Source organism: Magallana gigas, chromosome 3 (genome assembly GCF_963853765.1).
Source record: "Magallana gigas chromosome 3, xbMagGiga1.1, whole genome shotgun sequence".
NCBI lineage: Eukaryota > Metazoa > Mollusca > Bivalvia > Ostreida > Ostreidae > Magallana > Magallana gigas.
This window is the reverse complement of record NC_088855.1, coordinates 20970922-20993763: the sequence shown is the minus strand read 5'-3', so window position 1 is coordinate 20993763 and position 22842 is coordinate 20970922. Positions and strand designations below refer to the sequence as shown.

Below are 22842 nucleotides of genomic sequence, written 5' to 3'. Positions count from 1 at the left end.
GGTGACAATGACTCTCTCTCTCTCTCTCTCTCTCTCTCTCTCTCTCTCATGGAAATAATAAAATAACACCACCTTTGAGATAATCGTCATTAATCGTCGTCGTCATCATCATCATCATCATCATCTAGGCGGATAGGAAGACCTGCATACCTGAAATTCATTCCTATATTTTGACGCTTATTACTACCGACCCTGAGACATTGGTGGGAAATGTTCCATGTTAACCAATTGAAGGTCAATCTTGAAATTCAATATAGGCGATAATCTGAAACTAAATTCGTTTAAATAATGACAAGTTTTGAGGGGACATGTACAACTCGCAAATCAAATTGAAATAATTACTATAATTAGAGTGTGCCGTTGTAATTATAAGGTCATACTGACGTCATGATCAGTAGGTGAAGGTACTTCGGTTTGGAGTTGAAAAAAATTACCGGAACTTAAATTAGTTGCTCTTGCACATGATCAAATTCCCTGATACTCGAGTAGCTTTTTGTATATCTTATTTTTTATCAACCAATACAATAATTAGTGAAAGATTTATCTCATGAGCACAAGTAAATATAGCATATCAGGCATAACTCGAAAATCAATCAACTCGTTGTAATCATTACATAAGGAATATATTGCAAAGCAGAAAACTGTATTCTAATAATCTGTTTACATTGCAAGTCTATGTACTACACTCTCACATTCGTTGGTTGCCCTCCCCACTCTAGCCCCTCCTTCAATACTTGACTTCATCAGGCTTCTCCGCCTCCGACTGTGAGGTTTGATGGATTCATGTACAGACATATAAAGCTTTGAAGAAACTTTGCATTCATAGATATTCATTTCTGCGGCAAATACGGGTTTCATTGACACGATAATAATCCCTTGCAGAGAGTCCAGTTAGCAGCGTGGGATGCCTAATTCAACACCTTATAAACCTTGAAATTGGAAAATTTCCTGCTGTGAACCATTGGGTCGCTTTTGCCAGGATAAAGAAATCCGAATACATGGTTTTTTTCTGTTTCATGAAGAAAAGAAAAACTTCTGATATAGATATTTTAATAATACTTTATTATAAATAGCATATAAAATAAAAAATTATAAAATTGTAAAAATAAACTTTAAGATTTATCACAGATTTGCCCATCACATTGGTTTTTTTTAATGTTAAATAAATAGTTTGTACACGATTACTCAGAAACAATTATTGTTTGTCTGTTTTGTCATGCATGTTTCTCTCGTTTTAGTTCAGTCAGAAAAAGTATTTTCCATTTCACTACAAATAAATATGATAATTTTTTTGGTGTAAAACTACATTAAATATCTTTAAAAGACGTATTTTTATGAATATGAACTACATGAAATACGAACGAAAGATTAACAATTATTCACTAACTATTCTAATTTCCTTTCACTATATAAGTCGAATCATACATCTATGCACATTTTACGTCACTATAAGTCGATCCCTATCTATGCATCATTTACGTCACTGTGAGTTGATCCCTATCTACGCAACATTTACGGCTTGCAAAGCGTAAACTATATCTTCAAGTCCGACAACTGTGAGTTGATCCAGCCTTGGGTTGTTTATTGCTTGTCTGCCCTCAGTGGTCACTTTTGTGTTTTTGAGCACCAGTTTTCGAAGACTATGGTTTTCGGCGATTGCGTCCGTGAGTGTTTTGCACATATCTGTGGTAAGCTCGCAATAACTCAGATCCAACACCTGCAAGGTTCGCGTTAGTTTCAGACATTCAGCTAAGGTAATGACACCAACTCGATCAAGTTTTGCACCCCTGAGTTTCAGAATTTTCATAGTATTGCTTAATTTCAGTCCCTGAAGCACGGCAACGAACTCCGATCCGAATAAACTCGTTTGGCTAATGTCGAGAACTGTCAACGATGCAGAATGCTCTACTTTTGCACTCAGTTCTGAAGCGCACATCATGTTGAGAACACAACCTGAAAAATCTAGCTCTTGGATGGTGTCTGGAAGATGCTGAAGGACAAAATAAGCAATTGCTGCTACTTTGCCCTGCAAATAGGCGAATTTTCTACATTTTGTCATGTTCTGACAAGCATTTTGCAACGTCGCCCAAGTTGCAGCGGAAATTTGCTTCGTCGGTTTTTTACAAGCATCCTGTAGTGTAACACACTCTACGAATGTCGTCTGTTCCATAAATGCGTTCAAGAATCTAGCCATCACATCCATGGAACTCCAGAACAGTTTCAGATGCGTAAGGACTTTGCTTTTGGCAATTCCTTCGGCAAAGTCGGTGTAGAGTTGGATTTGACTGATAAATACGGGGATGAGGTATATTTCTAGATGAGTTATACGATTTGTGTCATGAAGCATAATTTGCGGAAGAGATAGAAGACTTCTGTACGATAACAGTCCTTCTCGTTTGATAATTGTACGCGGTGGAAATGACTGCGCAATAGCTTCAATACCATCTTCTCTAAATTTGGCTTCCGCCAAGCTTTCAAGGCTTTGTGCAAAATCGTGGAATCTTCCGCTTGGAGGCCGCAGCGGTCTTACTTCTTCGTATGATGCGTTAGAATCCTCGCTCTCGACCCGCGTGTGTCGAATATTCTGGATCGCCATTTCTGAGAAAAGCTGACGAATGACCAAAGTGTCGTGGTCGTTTCTGTACAAACCACACGTGAACACGACCAGCTGGTTATATCGGGACTGCTTCGTCATTCGATGGTCTTTGATGACGCTGGTCATCTCCTCTAGAACGTAATCAGACAAATGTCTAGCTGCTAGGAAGTCGTGCATCAAACTACAAGTGAACATCCATTTGGACACCGGTGTGAGCTTTAAAAATGCGCCTAATTTGAAGACAATAGCATTCTGAGTATCTTTGTGAATGTCCTCTTCAGTAAATGCATATTCCTCGTCATTCATGGTTCTAAATGCAAACGTACTTAGCTGGTCAATTGCTCTCACAACTTCTTCAGGGAACTCCAATCCAATTATGTCAAGTTTTTGTCTTTTGCAGAATTGAGTGGCCATTGCAAAACCGTACGCTTCCATCAAAGAAGTAAGTCCCGTTATGTCGGCAATTTTTGCATTTTTCGAAGACTGATAAATAGCGAAAATGAGCAAACAGCAAATAGGTTTGGTGATGTACGGTCTGAATTGCCAGTTTTCATCGCTCACTGTATCGAAAAGCCTCTGGTGATTTTCCGGATTGAACTTGTAGTGGTACAAATACGTTTTCATGCACCTGCTGACATTATTCATGCTATATCCCAATGAAAACATTCTTGAATCGGGAAGGAAACCTGGGGAAGACACAATTTCCGGATTCATCATGACTATGACGTTGGCTTGTCGGAGTTGGGAGCCAGAGAGAATATCTTCCAGGACCTTTTGGTTGGGTTTGCCATCATATCCATCCACTATCATCACAACTTCACTCGCGTTTGCCTCAAGCATAGAGAAAAACTCGGAGGGATTCAGTTTGAAATCGTCCGGTAGCAGGTTATGGTGAACCTGTTCTTGGAAGTCCCCGTTTATTCTCTTTAGATCAACATGAAGAAGAATTCCGTATTTGTTTTTGAAGTAACTCCTTTGGGTTGCCCACATGTAGGCTACCATGTGACTTAGAATGGTTTTACCACTACCACTTGGCCCCTCCATGAGAATTCGCCGCCCTTTACCCATAGCTGTCACAGGTGGAAGAAAGTCGCTGAGATGCAACCGTTTTCTGAAATAAATAAAAAATGGAAATGTAATGCAAGATTTTGTTGCAGGTAGTAGTCGGTGTAATGCGGTACTTTTGTACAGTTTTTCAGGCACTGGATTAATATGTAAACAAAAACGTTACTGAGAGGAGGTTAATGAAATATATATACATGTATAGAGATTCATATTATATTATATACCTACCCTTCAGAATCAATGATGTCAATAGGTGTATACATGTCTCGGATGTTGCAAGTCACGCTCTCGTTCCATGGGAATGGAGAACATTTGCTGTAGTTGCTTTTGTAGAAGTTTATCAGGGCAGTTGACACCACACCAACGACATCTGAAAAGTACCAAAAAGTTTTATTTTTTTTAACGTTAAAGCTTCATTTTGTACACAACGTTTATTTTTAAAACATGTTGTTGGAACAAGCAAATGGACGAAAACGTATCTGAAATATGTAGACAATTTCAATCTTTGTGTTATACGTACCAACTGTTTCTCGGATTCCATGTTTGTAGGTCTCTTTGCGTATCTGTACCACGATTTCATGGATTTTCTTGTATTTGAACTTGATAGAGTCAGTCAAAGCCTTAAATGCGTAGGAGAGTTTGGAATTCAATATCTTGTCAAGTAAAAGCTGCATTCGCTCATGTCGTTTGTTAAGAGCAAAGATTTCCTGTCGATCACTGAATTTGATGACCTGATTCTGCTGCAGACGATCAATGATATCTTCTGCTTGGATGTTGTCCACAAAAAGTTTGTAAGTTTTCATCAGAACCGCTTTATCTTCAGGAGGGATGCCTATGTTGTTTGAAAGAAAGACATTTCATAGAAATAGGGTCATTCAGAAAAAGTAATTCACATACAATATCATAAAGATTTCTCCATTGAAAAAAATATATGAATAATAAAATTTTGTCTTACCTTCTTGTTCCGCTTTGTTCTTTCGCTTGGTTTTCCCTTTGGTGTTTCTGGAGCTGGAAGATTTTGGTGTAAACACTATTCGTTTATGATTGGAACTCCAGTTCTCATTCACTTTGTTGATGTAATGAGTCTGCATTTCTGCATCCAGAACCTCGTTTTCAATACGATGCAGTCTCACTCTTATGGGAGGTCCGCCAAGTCGGAGAAGCACCTCTCTTATCTGTTTCCAGATAGATGTGTACTCTTCGATGGAAATAGTTTCTGGAAAACAATTATTAATCATAAGCCATTGAATTTTGGAGAACTGTTTTTTTTTTCTTCTAATCAAGGTTTAAAGTTTGTAAGCAACTCACTCATTTCTGCGACATGTTGGAACAGAAGCTGTAGTCTAACAATGTCTGCGCTAAGACTGCTGTCAGCCGACAGGGGAGCAGCCGACCATCCGTTTGGGTAGGGAGGACACAGGTGACAAATAGTCTGCAGCAGGGTGACCAGCGTCCTGCTGTCGTACTGCTGTGAGTTGGTGTGCTTTTTCTTGGTTGGGTACAGGAGTTTCCATTGCTTCTCATCCAGGACTCCTTGCTCGTGAAGCCGTTGGAGAACTGTGCGGATGTGCGGCTGGGAGAGGTGATCTTTCAGGTTAAGTGGGGGATGGATGCTGTCGAACACGGATCGGAGAGAGTGGGTGCCGACGTCATGCAACATCCAGCAGACACGAGAAAGGTTCTCCCTGTCTTTGTCCGGGTTGAGCAATTTGGCTGCCCAGCCCTGGTCCATGTTGGCCCTACAATGACAATGACATGGCGTTATTTACACGGTAGATTTCCAACAGACAATGTCGTCTGCGAAAATTTTGGCTCATACTACATACCTGCCTACACAACGTTTTATAACATATATATAATGAATGAAATGTCAGCTTTTTCTTTGTAACTGGAGTGATAAGACCGATGATTTAAAAGCACATCATATCAGATCGAAATATATAGGGTATGTGATCTCTATCGGACAATTGTTTTAAAAACATAGAGAGCAATTCTTTCAGAACGTCAACACAACACGATACAATTTGGTGACATGGGTTTACCAAGTACTGAGAGAGAGAGAGAGAGAGAGAGAGAGAGAGAGAGAGAGAGAGAGAGAGAGAGAGAGAGAGAGAGAGAGAGAGAGTTGTAAATACCACAACAACATACAAGAACTTAATGTTTAATAATCATGTTGAAATGAAATGATTTTCAAGTACTTACAATTTTACCTGCAACGCATGAACCAAAAAAATCACACGAGTATTTAAAAACTCGTCCGAAAACACCTTGTTCCCAGTCCTGACATTAATCGCCCAATATTATGATGACAGGTCCGTTTTGATTTTGAAGTGAGAGAATCGTTCACAACCAAATCAAATATACGCCAGACTGCGTGTATATAGTTACCAACGCTCTATTTAAACAGTACTTTAAACACCCCAATACCTTATGTACATTAATTCAGAAGAATCTATTTTCCAAAACGCTCTGCCGCATTCAATAACGCGACAGAAAAAGGTGTAATTACTAGCAAAAATATTTTACTACCTTTAAACACTGTGCTTTTATGATCCCAAAGTGGTAAGGGTCTTGACATGAATGTGGGAAAAAGAAATGGCTTGCACACTATGCAACCGTATATTATCAATTAATCAAGCGGTATTAATTAGTCCTGCAGCAACTGCAGATTGAGTTCTCCCTGCCCTCAAACAATTCAAAACGTAAAACTTCTCCATTATTGATATGGGAAGATGGTATCAAAGCAGGGTATACATCGATTTTTGTTGTTGTTGAGTCTTAATCAATACATAAGTAAGTGACCCGGAATGGAATTCATTGATATGTTATTAATGTGTGTTTCTGACATCATATTTCATAACACTAGCATTCATTCAGTGAATTCTATACAGGTTGTCGTTTCTCCGTTGCACGGATTAAAAGATTAAAGTGAATCAATTTATTAACAAAACGCGACACCATCGACCCGTGGTTTAATCTCCCCGTTTGATCTATATATACGAACTACGAAATCAAAGTAATTTTTGAATTAGCATACGTTAGGGTTTTTTTTTACTTCTTTAAATGTTATATGTCATAATAACATGTCATGAAAAATCAAAATCAATAAACTGTCAATATTTTGTTGACTTGGTTGCAAAGTATTCATTGGCATGGTGTTTATCATTAGTTCTGAACTACATTCTATTCAGTGTCAGTATGTAATGATAACCCTTCACATTATTGGGACAAGAACGAGGCTAATTGCATCGAAGTAATCTCAGACCTATATATCATCGATCCTAATCCAGAAACAAACAAACAAACATTGTCAGATACAAGGTGGCCTTTGAAATGAGACCCATTTTGTTTTTAACCGCATTACACCAAGGGGATCAATTTAAAAAACCCGTGACGTCATGTTTTCATGATAGTTAATTGAAACAAGTGCTTTAATTGGTATCGTTGTTTGACATATCTCAATTCACTTTCATCAACAAGTGTACGAACGAGGGAAATGTTAAAAGATGGGGAATTTTTACTAATTCTGCACTTTAAATAAAAACTTGTAACGAGATCCCTTAATTGAATACCAAAGATAAAAGTCATAGAGACAAAAAAGAAAACTCCCAAAACATGACTTGCTGAAGTACTATACGTAATCTAGACCCGGGGCAAGTTCTGGTTAATTTACTTTAAAATATTAATATATTTTGCACAACAGCAGCATTGATGTTAAAGTAACCAAAAAAATTATTTATTTTAAACGTTGAATAACAAATATATGTCAAAATGGAATATGACTGCGAAAGGCTTACATGGCAAGATGTGTGAAGTTAGAATCCCTCCCCAAAGTCACCGGCCTGTCACGCGCCGATGCCGATGTTGTATACAGAATCTAAGAATTTCCCCCTCCAGTCGCGATTTCAGTATATTAAAGTAAATTTACTTGGTTTGGTGATAATGCTAAAATTTACATAAAATGTGACATGGAAAACGTTGTATTTGCATCCATCCACCAAGTTCAAATATCCAACAAGCCAGAGCATGGCATGAATAAGAAAAACCTATAAACCTTATTAAAAAGTGGGGGGCAAGTGCAACCACACAGTTTTATACACATCCTCTTCCCATGCACTGATCGTTGATATTCCTGTGTTTGTTTTAGACAACATCAGGGCAAATTCTTTCATTGCAAATCTTCAGGTCATCTTTCTTATTTTTATACTTCTGAAGAAGGAAGAATTCTGTATGATCTCTTCTAAGGAACCCTGAATCATTGCAGGAATGTTTATGAAATAAACAGTAAAAATTCTAAATCATAGTATTTTGGTGTTACTAGTTACTGAACCTTAGCGAATGGTTCGTTCATCTCAAAGTGTTAGATGGGAAATCTGTGCAAAATGACTAACATACTTTCACCGGTGTATTTTTTCAAATTTCACAATATTTGACCAAAAATATCGTTCACAAGGTTTGGAAAGGTCTAGTTTATAAAAGCCCTACCTAAATTGAACTCATGACTTACAGATTCCTAGCAACCGCTCTTGCCCATTGTGCTTTTTTTTTTTAAGAAAAATTATAAAATTATGCTTGATGTTAATTATTGTTTATTTCGATATGAAATAGGTGTCCAACACCACCTAAAATCTATGAACTGAATGAGGAAAACAACACATTAGAAATAAAATCTTTCAAAAAAAACTCACAGTCCATTTTCCTGATGAAATATCGTTAGAGTTTACTTTTTTTCCGAAGTAATTTTGGTCATTTGTTTTTTAACTTCAAAACTAGTGCCTGTTTGGGAGGGTAACTGTTGAAATTGACACCCCGAGAAAACTATTGTCAACCGACGCGAAGCGGAGGTTGACAATGGTTTTCGAGGGGTGTCAATTTCAACAGTTACCCCCCCCCCCCAAACAGGCACTATTTATTTTATTATACTGAATGTCTAATTTAAAGAATATTTTACTGCTTTTATAAAGAAATGAAGTGAATTCTACGGCGAACCGTACGCGCATAATTTACGCGCATGTAATAATTCGTTGTGTTACCCGTTGCCAAGTGTGTTGCTACCGCTGAGGGTAATAGAACGGATTGCCAACTGCGTCTAAACCAATCAGATTTCAGTATTTAACATAAAAGTATAATAACATGAAATGACAACTGTTCCATCGTCGCCTCATGGTCTTTCCGGTAAGACCTCAGAGCGATTCTAACCGGAAGTGCAAGGGTATACAATGGTATATATATCAATAGTCAATGTTTTTGAATTTGACAGTATACACATGTATAGGGATAACTGTTGAAACCTAACACGACAATGCATTTAACGACAAGGAATGCCTTTGTAGAATCTGTCTTAAGTGGTTCATAATACTGCATATGATATGCTCTAATTTATTTAGTTAAGAATTACCTTGCGACACATTTTAAAAGGAATTCATTTAAACATTATGCACAAGTGGGGTCTACTATCAGGATTGCATCAATATTAAATAAACCAGATGAATTTGCACAGTAATTGATATCCATTTTCAATACTTATTATAAACAGGTTTCTTTTTTCTGTTTACAGTTCATGTGGAGGCGTGTCTTATCAAGATGTTACACTAGAAAGCAACAAATCTTGGCAGTTTTTTACGTTCTCGTTTTGAGACGTACGGAAGAGGCTCAATTATTATAACCCTTAGTGTTATTAATCGATCTGTATTATATAATGGATTATAGAGATTAATTAATTATTCTATTTCGTTTTATTTGGGGGGGGGGGAGGTGAACTTACTTTTAACCATAAATCTTTTTCTATGCTATGGATTTTTTTCTATTTTCTGTCCTATTTCTTAATAAATCTAATTTATGAACAACTGCACTTGAGGGAGAAGGATATACCAAATATATCATGAATGTTGAAACGTCAGTCTTCAGAAATACTGAACTTGGTCAGAGTATTGGATTTCATGTAAGAAAAAATGACAACCAGTGCCCCTCATTAGACGTCCTTATCCAGTCTTTGGGCCATATAACCACCCCACATTTTCTGCTTCGCGTGTAACGTCTCCATGGCATATACAAAACACTCTCGTACACATAAGTTTCAAGTTTTTGTAAATATCATAAATAATTCATTCTTTTCCAAACACAAATAAATAACCATCTCAATTATATTACATTATGAACGTACTGTAAAAATAAGATTTTGCCCATATCAATTTCTTTTAAAGTCCTAAATATGCAATATGCTTCTGCATAATTGTTTTTAGTCAATCATCACCAAACGGAAACGGTCAAGTAAATTACAGACACGTTTTGCTTAAAGACTTTACTTAGAACCATTTTAACATTACAAGACCTTGGACTTTCGGTTGGACGTAGCTATCTATTTCTTGCGTCAAAAACAAGTTAGAAATGACGCAGTTTCAAGCAAGATATGCGCCAATTGCGTAGTCTTAGCTCAAAAGTCTTGTTTATTTCAAAGGGCTATGACTGAGTGGCCAGCAGTGAAATAGACAGGCCTAAGTCACATTGCTGTTTGACACAAGTACCTAAAATGCAAGCTCTTGTTAAAATGGTTCTAGTTAAATTACACCATTAAGATCAGTAAGGAACTTTTTTATCACCAAAACCGGAAGTTCATTAGCTAGAACGTATACCATCACTCCAAGAGTAGCATAAATCCATGGAAACATACTTATTAATGCAACACTTACATGATGAATTCGGTTTCATAATGTCCCTGAAACTTCGTCGCATTTTCCTGGCTTGGGGAAACCGCCAATTTGGACACAGAAGGCACGTTTAAGAAAGCAGCCGGTATACTGGGCGCTAGAGCTTGCAAGTTTTGGGGTTTCTTTTGCGAACCCCTCATATTCACTGACAGAAACTCCAAAATGTTTCAAGACCATCCTGAGTCACTGCGATTAACATCTTTGCGGGTGACATCTTGTGCATATATAAAAAGTCCCCCAAAAGATCAATTAAAACCACATCAGACTGTTTGCTCGGGGTTTGCACATTTGATTTGGCTATTGTCGGGGGTCTAGTGCTAATCGAACTCCGCTTCCTGGGTATGCCTGTCCACAAATAAAAATTTCAACATAATGTACTGGTAAGGGCTCGGCCGTTTTTTTTCCTTCAGTCCGTGTGGGGTAGCATAGTTTGGTATTTAAGTCTAGTTACAATTGATAGGTAAAGTTTTAATCCTTGGACACCAGCAGACTCAATACTAGATAAAAAGCTTGGCCCCGAATGGGCCTCCCCGTGGCTTCACCTCCTGGTCGGCTTCAGGCTTTTTTTCGTTAATTGTTCGCCATTACTAAGACAGTAGGAGTTCTGCAGTGTTTTTACATTAAGCTTCAAATAAATATTTTTATTAGAGTTTTTACTCGCTTTCGTTCAATAGAAAAGGAGATAAGTAACAAAAGGTTTATAGATGATTCTATCCCAAACATGATATCACTATACCCACCGCGAATTAAAGCACAAAAGGGGCAGACGATCAAAATTACTCAGAGGTCAAGGTCAAGTGATTTCGATCTTTTCATAACCAATCAACCACATTGAACCCCTGCCGATTGTTTGATAATTTAAAGAGATAGGGCTAAGCTTAAAATTATACCTGCAATTTATATACACTGAGAGGTTAGCAACATTAAACATTACATTATCCTTTATGGTAATGTCTAGAGGTGCTGTGCAATTAATACCCTTTATACGGTGGGCGGTTGTTGAATTTGTTATTTTCAATTCATCGAGACGTGAATTTAAAAATGTTAACACTCAAACGCCGCATCTAATTTATTTTCTTCCAAAAATAAAATTTTATTGAGCAAAAAACAGTTTGGCAAGTTTGACTGAGCTTTATTGGTTGTGGTCTCTTCTCCTTTACTGTGAGTAGAAACGTGTTCAAACTGAATTTGACTTTTTAACGATTCCATTTAATTAAAGAAATTCGTCATACATCTTCAGGCTTGTATTGCTATTTCAATTCTTCGAGTTATTGCCTGTCAATTCTTTTCTCAATTGGGCGGTTCTATTCAAGTCATTTGCAAAAACACCAAAAAAATGCATTGTTATCTAAAAAAAAAATTGTTTTTAAAGATATTTCAATTTTAGCTTGGGTTGGATTCGTATGATAAGCCCTTGAAGACAAAATGCCAATTTAAATTCGTCGGCGGTGCTCATTGACACAGTTTTTCTATGAGTCAGGTATCGTCTTCTTTCAATTACCATGAATCGGTTAAAACATTTAACCAAATAATTTTTTTTCGATGCAAGAAGAACTTAAATGAGTCATTCTTACATTGTACCTTCCGTCGATAAAAAGAACTACTTAATACAAAAATCGACCAATTCTTTAATGAAAATTGAAAGAAATATTAATGTAAGTTTCAAATTCTATGCTTATGACAGCGATGAGAATATGATCTTTTAGGTATTTCTCCATGCTCGGATCTACAAAGTGGGAGATCCCCCCAGGAGAAAATTTAAACTTATTACATTCACATAGTAAAATTACCAAACACAGGTTTTGATCTCTTGGTGGGAAAAATTCTGAATATGTTCCTGTTTCCCTTGCAATCCAGCGATTATAAGATGACTGGTCAGTCGAGTGCCCATAATGACGGATGCAGTGTTTATATATAGAAGACGGAAAGACCGCAAAAGTTCACCACAATGAGATACTAAGTAATGTAAGATCTATTATAAACCGCATTAGGAACAGCTGCTCAAAGACAAACACTTTAACTTCAGATGAGAACGACGCGTTTCTGGTGTTTAAACATGAGAAAATTCACATTCAAAAGGAGGGAAACTTTAAAATAACTGTACTATAATTGATATTGATTTCAATGAAACATCGCAAGTAGAAATCGTTTTTGATCCAGACAAAAATACATAATTGATTCGTTTCTCTTTCAGAGTAAAACACGCAGCAATTTAAGCAATCAAGGTACACCGACCGAGTATTTTCTCCTTCATTTCTTAAGAAAACTGATAAGAATTTAGACAATATAATCAGTTTGATCAATGACAATTCTAAGTGTTGTACGACAGCGTATGAACAAAGACCAAAATCACCAAGGGACAATAAATCTCCGCCGATCTTTCTTGTTAAAACTGTTTGAATAAATATTGTCTTGTTTATTGCTCTTTGTTTATCCTCACGCCTAAAATAAATAATTTTGATACTGTTAAATCATGCCTTATTTCATACTTTAAGATGTACTCTTCGGGGACTTTTGGAGATCGATCGATATTGTTTTAGCAACACAGCAACATAGAAAACAATGCAGATCACGAATATCACGGACACTAAAGTAAAAGAGAGTCTGAAAAAAAAATTTGAGGTATAAAAAGCAAAATGCATTTGTGCTTTTCTTTAGTGGATCAGATTGGCTATGCTATTAAGCCAGCGATATGTGCAAAAAGTTGGCAAAACCGGGTTCTGTATTTTATTTCCTTCAATGCCCACTACCTCTATATGTTGGAACGAACTACCAGATACAGAGAAATTGGTCACATTATAGTATTAACATTATTCCCTGTCGTATATTGTGTGAAAGTATGTTATCCCCTTCTGTGAGGGTATATATATGTAGTCATAGCTTGAATATAAGAAGTTTTTACGCGTCACATTTTTGCAACAACAAAAAAACACCAAAAGAAAAAAAACAAAAACAAACAAACAACAAAAACAAAACCAAAGAGAAAAATCCCCCAAAAACAAACAAACAAAAACGTTCTTCCTCTGTATCTGTACTGAAGGTAAAGACTTTGTATAAACAGTATGTATGTCACGAGTAAAGTAAAAGGGTATAATACCTTGAAGACATAACAATCTCTCTTTTGACTCCGGGACCAACCCCTTGTTTTGTTGCTCTGAGATCCTTTTCAAATCAAAGGCGAAATCTTTTTTAACGAAATTTTAAAGGTCCCTTTAAATCAACTCATATACCAAATTATTTTAATTTCACTTTTTTTCCATTGAGATTTTTATCGCTTAGATCGGAACTTTACTTCCGATGTCTTTGATTATTTTACCGATTTATTTTTTACAAACAAGTATACACATATTGTCAGGTGTCCAAAAAAATCAAGCAAGATAAGATACTCAACAAGTGTTCTCAAGAATAATCGCCCTTGGTAAACTCCCCAAAGCATTATTGTAATATTTTAAATTCGAAGACAATGCACTTTTTCACTACTCTTAACAAACAATTTTGCCGCTTCCAAATCCGGTGGATTCTTTTGAAAATAGACCAAATTACGGTACTTGTAAGAAAAGCAAACCTACTCAATAAAAAAGTCTTTGGAGTATACAAGAACGCCCATAGATACTAAATATAATCCCCTTTCACAATAAAGAAGGACAGTTGTTTCTTCTTATTCCTAAAAGCAATTAAGATACTTGTGAAGTAGACGATATGCGTAATCTGGTGTCCGAGAGCATTTCGATATATTTTGTACATCGCGACAGTTGGTATATACTTAGTTCTTAGCTGCTTTTGGATGTCTAGACCGTAATCCCCCAACACTTCAATAGAGATGCCCGGAAACGTAGATACCTTTTATCAACATTCACTGTTGATTTCTAATTGTCATGGTTGAACATGAATTATTACATTGTATAAAGCCTTTAAAGTCATAGAATGGCGTCTCTGTATTGTTACAAATAGCCAAATCTCAGACAAATACACACACTCTCTCTCTCTCTCTCTCATTGCTGGACGATTTATAAAATTAAGTTATAAAATGTATTCATACACGTTGGAGTTATCCATATCATAACAGATTACTTTTTTTGATATTCCTCTAACGTCTAGATTGCAAATAATTCCGTGTACGAATGAATATTACATTTAACGAGGCCGAGTACAGAACGAGTACGCACGCTTTCGCGCAGCGTTTCATTTGTATTGTGACGTCATCTTTTTGCTTTGTTGACGCCATGGCATGATAGTTTCAACTGCAGATTTTTGACGCCATGGCATGATAGTTTCAACTGCAGATTTGAAAATAGCTCGTTTGGTGCGTAAAATTGATATTATATTGGGGAATATAATATCTAGGGCAGAAGCTTAAGAAAATTGTAAAAAATGAGCAAAATTGATACATTTCAAGCAAAATCCCATAGGGTCCTATGTTAAAAATTAACAAACTTTGAGATGACCCCTTTAACAAACGGTGTGGTAAATGTCTTATTTTTTTTATTTTAAAATAATAATTATATCAGTAGAAATTCATGTAAAAATTTTCTAATCTAGGGCAGAAAAAAATAGACCCGGCCTCGTTAAATATGTTATTTTGATTACATTTTCAAAAACAAATATCTACAGAATCAAAAATAAGGTGAAGATGATATGACTCTATTTAAGTATTCAATTTCAAAAATTGGAAGTTAGTTTTGGTTGTTGGAATTTATACAGGAACCATTCATTCAATACTGCACAAATATTAATATGAATGAAAAACTCCCACTACATACATGTATCCTTCTTGTTTATTGGCAAAATTTGCGACCGAGAAAGGAAATAATTCGGTCAACAAATATTTACTGGTAAATCTACATCAATCGGGGGCCATGATAGTAATGAATAAAAGGGGAGTTAATTTTTGGCACAGGTTAGCAAATGTTGTCGAAAGACGTGGTCGCTATGATGGGTTTGTTTAGTAATTAAGAACACGGTTTATGAGAGATTTCGCCTCAATAGAATGTTAGAAAAATATTTACTAGGTACACAAACAGAAGTGGACCAGTCTTGAAAACCTCTTGACAAATGAGGTCATAAACTACTACCTGTTGTCACTGCATCAGGTGAATAGAAAATAACGGTACATTTGACGTTCTTCATATGTAAATTACGTTTTAAGTCGATTGGAAAATATTTAAACTTGAGATCTGTCAAATGCTTTTGAAAATCTCGCCGTGATGCAATCAATTATTGGTGAAGCATATAGGAATTCCAAATGTTCGTCTTCTTAATATTCACATCCTCTCGTTAAAAAAGAATGAGGTTAATTAGAATTGCGATTTTTTTAAATTCATAAAACCGTTAATACCAATCAAACATCAATTAAATCTTGGGCGTTTTCTTCCCTCCTTTTTTATATAAAGTTCGTTAAAAAAAGCTGCAAAAGATTATTGAATGTCTTGAATAAATGACGTCATTAACCCGCGAAACTTAAGTGCATTGCGGGTTAAATTACGTTTTGCACACAAACATCAATGCTTTTATGGCCTGAAATCATTAATGTTCTGAAATATAATCGATTTGGTCTTATAATAGAGTCTTAGTAAAGAAATATAAATTTGGCAATCAACCACTAGATTGAATGAAATAGAGACCTCTATAAAGAAACCATGTTTAAAATGCTGAATTGTTGATTCAATTTTGTAAATTGTAATTAACATTAAAAATTGCATCCAAAATTCCGATGCAATGTGATAAATATTTTTTTTAATGAACCAATGCACAAAAAGCATAAAAGCATTACATTTTGATGATAAACAATTTACTTGGTTGTCCAAACATATACATGTTTATACGTATATTGCTTTATTTTTCGATCATTGCCATTCAAAATTTAGCAATTTAGACTTTTTTACCTGGTCATGATAACGACATAAGAAAAATCTGACAAATGAAATCTGTTCATAACTTTTTATGCAATGGAGATTATTTTTCCTTATCTCAAGTGGTAAAACATAAAGAATCAACAAACGTGTTTAATAAGGGCATCATAAAATGAAATGCAAAGAAAGGACCTCTAATAGTTCTATCCTCATAACATGCACAAGTCAAAAGGGAACGTTAGAAAGGCAATGCCGTGACCAAGCAACAGAGCAGTCAAACGGTATTCTTCGTCCATGTGCCATCAAACTCAAATCGCTGAGCATTGGTAAAACAAACTTAGAATAGTTTATCAATACATCTATTATAGAGATAGTGTATTTGTACTTCGGTTAAGGTACATACGCCGTGCAGATGTTCAAAGTTCAATGCCTCTGGTGTTACGTATATTGATATCCCATTGGTTGACAACCCAAAGATCTCCAAAGAGACCGAAAGCAAAGACAAGTGATATGTTAAAGTCGTCGCAAATTAACTTGGAAAAGGGTAAACATCCCTTTGGATCGTGCTCCCCCGACCCGCCTTGTCCTAATCCGCGTGAAGTGTAGGAGATTACTTGTCGAGATCGATGATAAAAGTCTATCTTTCTCTTTATTAAGGAACCACGGGGGCTCCTGCACTCAAGATTCTGCCGGTCCTGTCACGTCAATTTCAACCAAGAATCCCTCGCGCTGACAACCACAGAAAACCCACGTATCAAAGCTCTGTAGCGTGACCAGTTAATGAAATAATATTTGTCATTGGAAAGTTCATACAAGAGAGTTTTCACTTCCGATCTATTGATTTCTTAAACGTGTTCTTGTAGTCAATTATTATCACCTTTGATTTCTTGGCCTTCAAAACGAACAATGATATATAACAGCCATATAATTGTCGATTATTTGTACGTTGATGTTGATTAAAAACCTCCTTTAAGAAGAAATCAAGCCGTTTGCCGTACGTTGCCATGTAACCACAATCCGTTACCATAAAAAACAATCGAACTGCTCAAAACAAGTATGAGTTTATGATGAAGAGATGGAGTCTTTACCCGGAAATTAATTGGAAAAAGTGGAATCAATGCCCATAGGAAATAACGCTGGACAAGTATAGATCTGCAGGTGTATATAGCGCAAGTTTATTAATTACATGTACTAGAATTGCAAAGACATTGCATGCAAGAAACTAACACGAAATGATGTTAATATGCAAACTGGCAACTCCATATTGTTACTTGTGTAATAATTAATCATATGAAAAGGTGACAATTTTTCATTTTTCTTGTTTTCAGTTTGAAGATAAGGACTTTGGTGACGACATTGTTTGCTTTTGTGCAATTTACTTTAAAAACTATATTTTGGGCTTTGCTGTGTTTTTCCTTTCCTTTTTTCTTTCTTTTTTTCGGCAGGATGATGATGATGATGATGATGATGATGATGATGATGATGATGATGATGATGATGAACAAACAAATGGGAAATTAAAGAGAATTTCAGAAAATCCAAAGAAACGTTACAAATTCAGGATAATTTGTTAAAAAAAAAACCAAAAAAAGTGCCTATTTTTATTCAAGTACTTAATTCATGCAAACATGTCCCTCCGCTCTTGCCAAAGTTTTTGCGGTTCTTTTTGTCATAAAGAGTTCGGGTGCAATGTGTATTTTTAAACTTGACTAAGCACACACCTGACAGCAAATTTATTGAACCATCAAAGCCATTAAATCCTTTATTTATTTATCCAAGAAAACATATATAAAGATTAGAAGTCGCTAGGGCTAATTAATATTCCAAAATCTCGCAACATGAATAATCTATTTCTTTTAAAAAGTTGTCCGTAGCGTTTTCTTTTCATCAAGGCCTTTAATGGACTTCCAAAAGATGAATACATTTACTCAAAGCCAATCCTTGTTCAATTGTTTGAAGTATATACACATTTACTTTGGGTATTCCAGAAATCCGCTGAGTAGAAGATATAGGAATAATAATTTTTTTTAGATCTTTTGAAAAGAAGGGCAGGGTGACATTGCGAGAAAAGAAAATACTCATAGTATATATACATATACTCTCTTGTTCCCATGAAACCGCGTTTCCAATCTCAAAGCCCGCAAATGAAAAAAAAATACATAGACGAGAGCTGAGAATCGTATCTCGCTTGAGCTATGATTCCTAGGAATCAGATTTATTTGGATTTGGACATTTACGAAAATAAAGTCAAAGTGAATTGTAAAATCATTTTTTTTTATAAACATTGATATATTGAATTCTAAACCAAACCGCTTATTCGATGGCCCCATTACAACTGCTTTAAACCTAATGAAGATTTTCGTTAATTAAGCAAATGAAATTAGAGATGGAATTTCGTTTCCTTTGTGAAAATATTATGCATCCACGAAACACCATTTATTTCTTTCCAGATACTTACTGTTTTTCTGTAACATTTTCCGTGTTTTCTTCTTCATTAACAACTACTGATTTTGTCGGACTATCCTCTTTCTGTTCAACATTATGTTCCGTTGTAACTTCAGAAATTGTCTCACTCATTTTTATTTTGCTAGCCAAAATGGATTACAATAATCTTATCACTGCTTTCTTCTTAAAACTCCAATCTATTGCATTTATCAATATAACAAGAAAAAAATCCGTCGCTTTTAGAAATAGCACTTTTCTGTTCAAAATTCGGAAGTGTCTCCTGGCCAATTTTTCATGTTTTATCAGTCAAAATGGGATTTATGAGAAATCCTGAGAGACTGGTGCCGTATTGACAGAAGATTTAAATGCTAAGGCCATTGTCAACGACCACAGTGTTTGTGATTCCTATGCTTTTTACGGGTCTACCAGGCAATGCAAGGCTCGAATCACATACAAGTTGTCAATTCCATGCAATGCGCCTCGTCAAGTCGACATCAGCGGAAATGTAGAAAACAGATGCTGTATATTTCCTTGATGGACCACTACAAGTGAAATTAAACGTCCGCTCCCAACACCTAATATACACGCAGAAAAGTATACCCGGAATGAATTTTTAAAAGTTTGCGGAATGTAGTGGAGGAATTTTTATCGAGATGTTTTCTTTTACGGCACTTTTACAACTTTCCTTCGGGTTTACTCCGTTTATAGCCTTTTAACTTTTAAAACTTGTTATCATAAGTGATAAAGTGTACTTCAACCGTTTCCAACCAAGCCTCTCAGATTAATGAGGTTATCGCTCAATGCTTGAAAATGGAAGACCCGCCCAGTTGCTATTCCTATCAATATATTCTTTGTGAGATTCGTTTTGTGCATTTTTATTTATTTATATGTGCTAATAGTCGTAAATTATTGAGGGGGAAAATTAAATAACTAAAGCATGAAATGTTTTCAATAGAGCATTCATTTTTCGTTCAAGCGAAATAAGGCAAATATAATATTTAACGTCACGTTTAACGTACTCGTTTATTAATGAGATAGAAATCAGCGATATATTAGCCAGCTTTATTACGTTTCGATACTTCTGTTTAGTTTTATTGCAACTTTGATATAATCAGATGTCTTGATCGTCGAAATGAAAACACTTTTTGGTGAATGAAAATTAGTTTTTATAGTTTGTATAATGGGTAAATCAGATATATGTTTTAAGTTTACACATCATTTAAAAAAAAATTCCCCTTTTAATACTGAATCCATTAAGCGATGTTAGAGTTATTATTCTTTGCTACACATCAATACATTTACAAACTATAACTGTTCAGGGGGTTCGATGGTTTTGGCCATTTTTAGACTGTGTTAATCTCCTTTAGATGAAGAGCTCTATGTAATTATATAGGAAAATACCCAAATATATAAAGTTAAATATGTGGATTTTTTTCTTTGCCAGATAAAAGTTTATAGCTAAACAAATGATATCTTAAAATTTAAGGTAGATTTGACCATCTAGCCTTCTGAAGGACCGGTACTTTTGACATGAGAAGAATAATCTTAAAATGCTTTGATCTTTGGTGTTCGAGCATCGCCGAAATTTTACATTAAAAATTACCCGCAAAGAAAAGAAAAAAGAACAGTTTATTAATTATTTAATCATTTAAGTTAATATTAGGAAGCATATTTGCAAATGTAAATATTGTTGTGTACTACATTGTAGAAGGACGTAAATTTTCGTTATAATCGATCTGTATGTTAAAATGAAGCTTGCAACCACTTCTCAACCCGTGCAGTCCGTGGATAGCTTAAGTTTCATTAATCTCGAAATCACAATCCACGCACAGTTAACATCAGAAAAGAGATGCCAATGAATCCCTTGAATATTATTTATTAAAGCTATATGAATTAACTGATTCAATGCAATTTTAAACTGAATAAAACTGGATCTTGTAGATTTCAATCTTGTCGGTTCCTATATGATCGATTATATCATAAGAAATAGATGAGATAAAAAATTGGTAAATATGAATAAATACTGGTAGGGAGACAACAAAGAGTAGTGTTGTAGATAAAATAAATTCTGTCGACACCTCAATTTTATAACGCAATGAGCATGTCAATATTTCTAGATGATGATATAAGAGAGAGAGAGAGAGAGAGAGAGAGAGAGAGAGAGTTTCCTGATAAAAATCTGCCAACTTTATTAGTATAAGTGCTGATTGTTTATCGAAAAATTGTGTCTGAGTTATCATGTCCATATTTTGCTTCTTCGGTAATCTTTCGATGAAGTTTTTTTTCCAAATCATGCAGCGGATTTGGAAAGATACATTCAATCATAGCAGAAAAATCAACAAATCTTACCTCTTTGATTGTCGAAGCATCGCAATTAGGTACAATTTCCTCTTTAATACGGTATCTAATACAATGCAACCAATTCATTGCTAAGCACATGCAATGTTTATAAGGTTTACATCAATGATATCGGACGGTATTTGCATACTTATTTATCAGTATCCATGACAATCTGAACAGCTTTGACCTTAAGATTAACTGAACTAACACTACAAAGTTTCTCATCTCGATCTGTCTCGATTTTCTTTGATAAATCGAGGAGTAATCCGAGAGCATTAGATTAGAAATCATGTTTTAAAAAAGGGACAAATATCGTTGGCTTACTATGTCGATCGGTTTGACAATCTATTGCCTCTCTACGCAGACCTTTGGCAGATGTGGCGCTTCTAGGGGAGACCGGAATTATTAAAGAATAGTCGGGTTGATTAATAATTTTCGTTGAATAATTTTTTGTTGGGTACCAACAGGGCAGTTTGCCTTTGTTAAAGCAAGTTTACATGAAAGCAATATAATTAATATTAGTTACACGCATATGTCTCTTTACAATGTGTCACTCATACCAAAAATGATGTGGTGGTTAAGGTGTGAAACTCAATGAATATGATCATCGAGTACGTGTACCTGTATATGTAATAGCGTTTATATGAAATACTTGACCTTTTGTTTACCAAACAATTTGCTTCTCTCTCTCTCTTTCTCTTTCTCTCTCTCTCTCTCTCTCTGTAAATTGATAGAATTAACTTAGTGTGTTGTTCAACTTTGTAGACAAGAGGGAGAGAAAGAGAAAGTCATTGTCAGAGAGAGAGAGAGAGAGAGAGAGAGAGAGAGAGAGAGAGAGAGAGAGAGAGAGAGATTTTTACGGATCGTTTGTTGTTTTCTGATACAAATTGTTAATTTTCTTATCAGCTTTATAGCTCCTCTCTGATTCGTATGTATTGGAAAAAGGATCAGTAACTGTTTGCAAGTTTTAATCCAAGTCATTTCCTGAAACAAAATCATCGACTAACGTTTCACATCCGAGTAACCTATATTCCCGGTATATACTAATATACTTAATACTCTAAATGATATCGGTTAATAAAGTATAACAATATATAATCAGAGCTATGAAGAATACAGAATAATTCATAAGAAACAAATTCACCTGTAGCTATTATAATCTACGTTTGTACAATTTCTCGTATCAGAAATACCTATAGAGTTAGTCACATTGGGAGCTTTTACCCAATCCTCTCACATATTATGTAAATGAAAAAGGTGAGTGATTTGAGGGAACATTGCACCTATTTTCTAGTACAATCAGTAATCAAGTCGCTCTCAATTACCAACACACATATCTAGACATGTAGAGAGTTATTTTCCAACTTTTGAATTTTCATTCGAACACGTATTACTTCTTTCTAATTAACAATCTGTTTGTAGTATAATTGAATTAAGGAAATTTTTAGATTTATTAATTTTCTTTAAAAAAAGATCTAGAAGTGTTCTGTAAAAAGATATAGGAAAATGTCCAGATTTTAAAACTAAAATGCATGTACTCAGATTTAAAAAAATAACTTTATAGTTAAAACTATAAATAACAATTTGTTGACAATCCAGCCTCCTTAAATTTAAATGCTTGCTACAGAGCCTCTCAAAAAATAAAAATTGTTTTTGAAAACAAAATTATCAACCAGTTAATATTGACTTTTGAGCATTGTTTGTATGCATATATACACGTGTTATACATAATCCGTTGGTACAAAAACTACTGTCATGAAAATCAATGTTATGCAAGTAACAGAGAAAAAAATTTCGGTGTGCGCAAGGGAGGCCCTCTTTCTCCTGCGAATTTATTAAG

At 35.3% G+C, this 22842-nt stretch overlaps 1 protein-coding gene across 5 annotated transcripts; it reads right to left on the bottom strand.

The window, feature by feature from the left end:
- Nucleotides 1-1105: 1105 nt before the first annotated feature.
- On the bottom strand, nucleotides 1106-21046 carry LOC105344722 (uncharacterized). 5 transcript variants are annotated; one of them, XM_011452578.4, is made up of 6 exons: nucleotides 21012-21046; nucleotides 4970-5400; nucleotides 4617-4877; nucleotides 4182-4493; nucleotides 3890-4031; nucleotides 1106-3707 (listed from the first exon to the last, which is right to left on the bottom strand). In XM_011452578.4, the coding sequence occupies exons 1-6, from the start codon at nucleotides 21029-21031 to the stop codon at nucleotides 1502-1504; spliced, it is 3372 nt and encodes a 1123-aa protein (XP_011450880.2). In that variant the 5' UTR covers nucleotides 21032-21046; the 3' UTR covers nucleotides 1106-1501. The 5 variants fall into 5 exon arrangements, with proteins under 5 accessions (XP_011450880.2, XP_011450879.2, XP_011450878.2 ...); XM_011452577.4 differs by lacking the exon at nucleotides 21012-21046 and adding an exon at nucleotides 18676-19413; XM_011452576.4 differs by lacking the exon at nucleotides 21012-21046 and adding an exon at nucleotides 10351-10982.
- Nucleotides 21047-22842: the final 1796 nt, after the last annotated feature.

Excerpts from the sequence above, each read along its gene's own strand:
- LOC105344722 (XM_011452576.4), bottom strand. The coding sequence starts at position 10,508 with ATGAGGGGTTCGCAAAAGAAACCCCAAAACTTGCAAGCTCTAGCGCCC. Across the intron at positions 4,878-4,969 it reads CCAACATGTCGCAGAAATGA|AAACTATTTCCATCGAAGAG; the intron begins GTGAGTTGCTTA and ends ATTGTTTTCCAG. Across the intron at positions 3,708-3,889 it reads GACATCATTGATTCTGAAGG|AAAACGGTTGCATCTCAGCG; the intron begins GTAGGTATATAA and ends TATTTATTTCAG.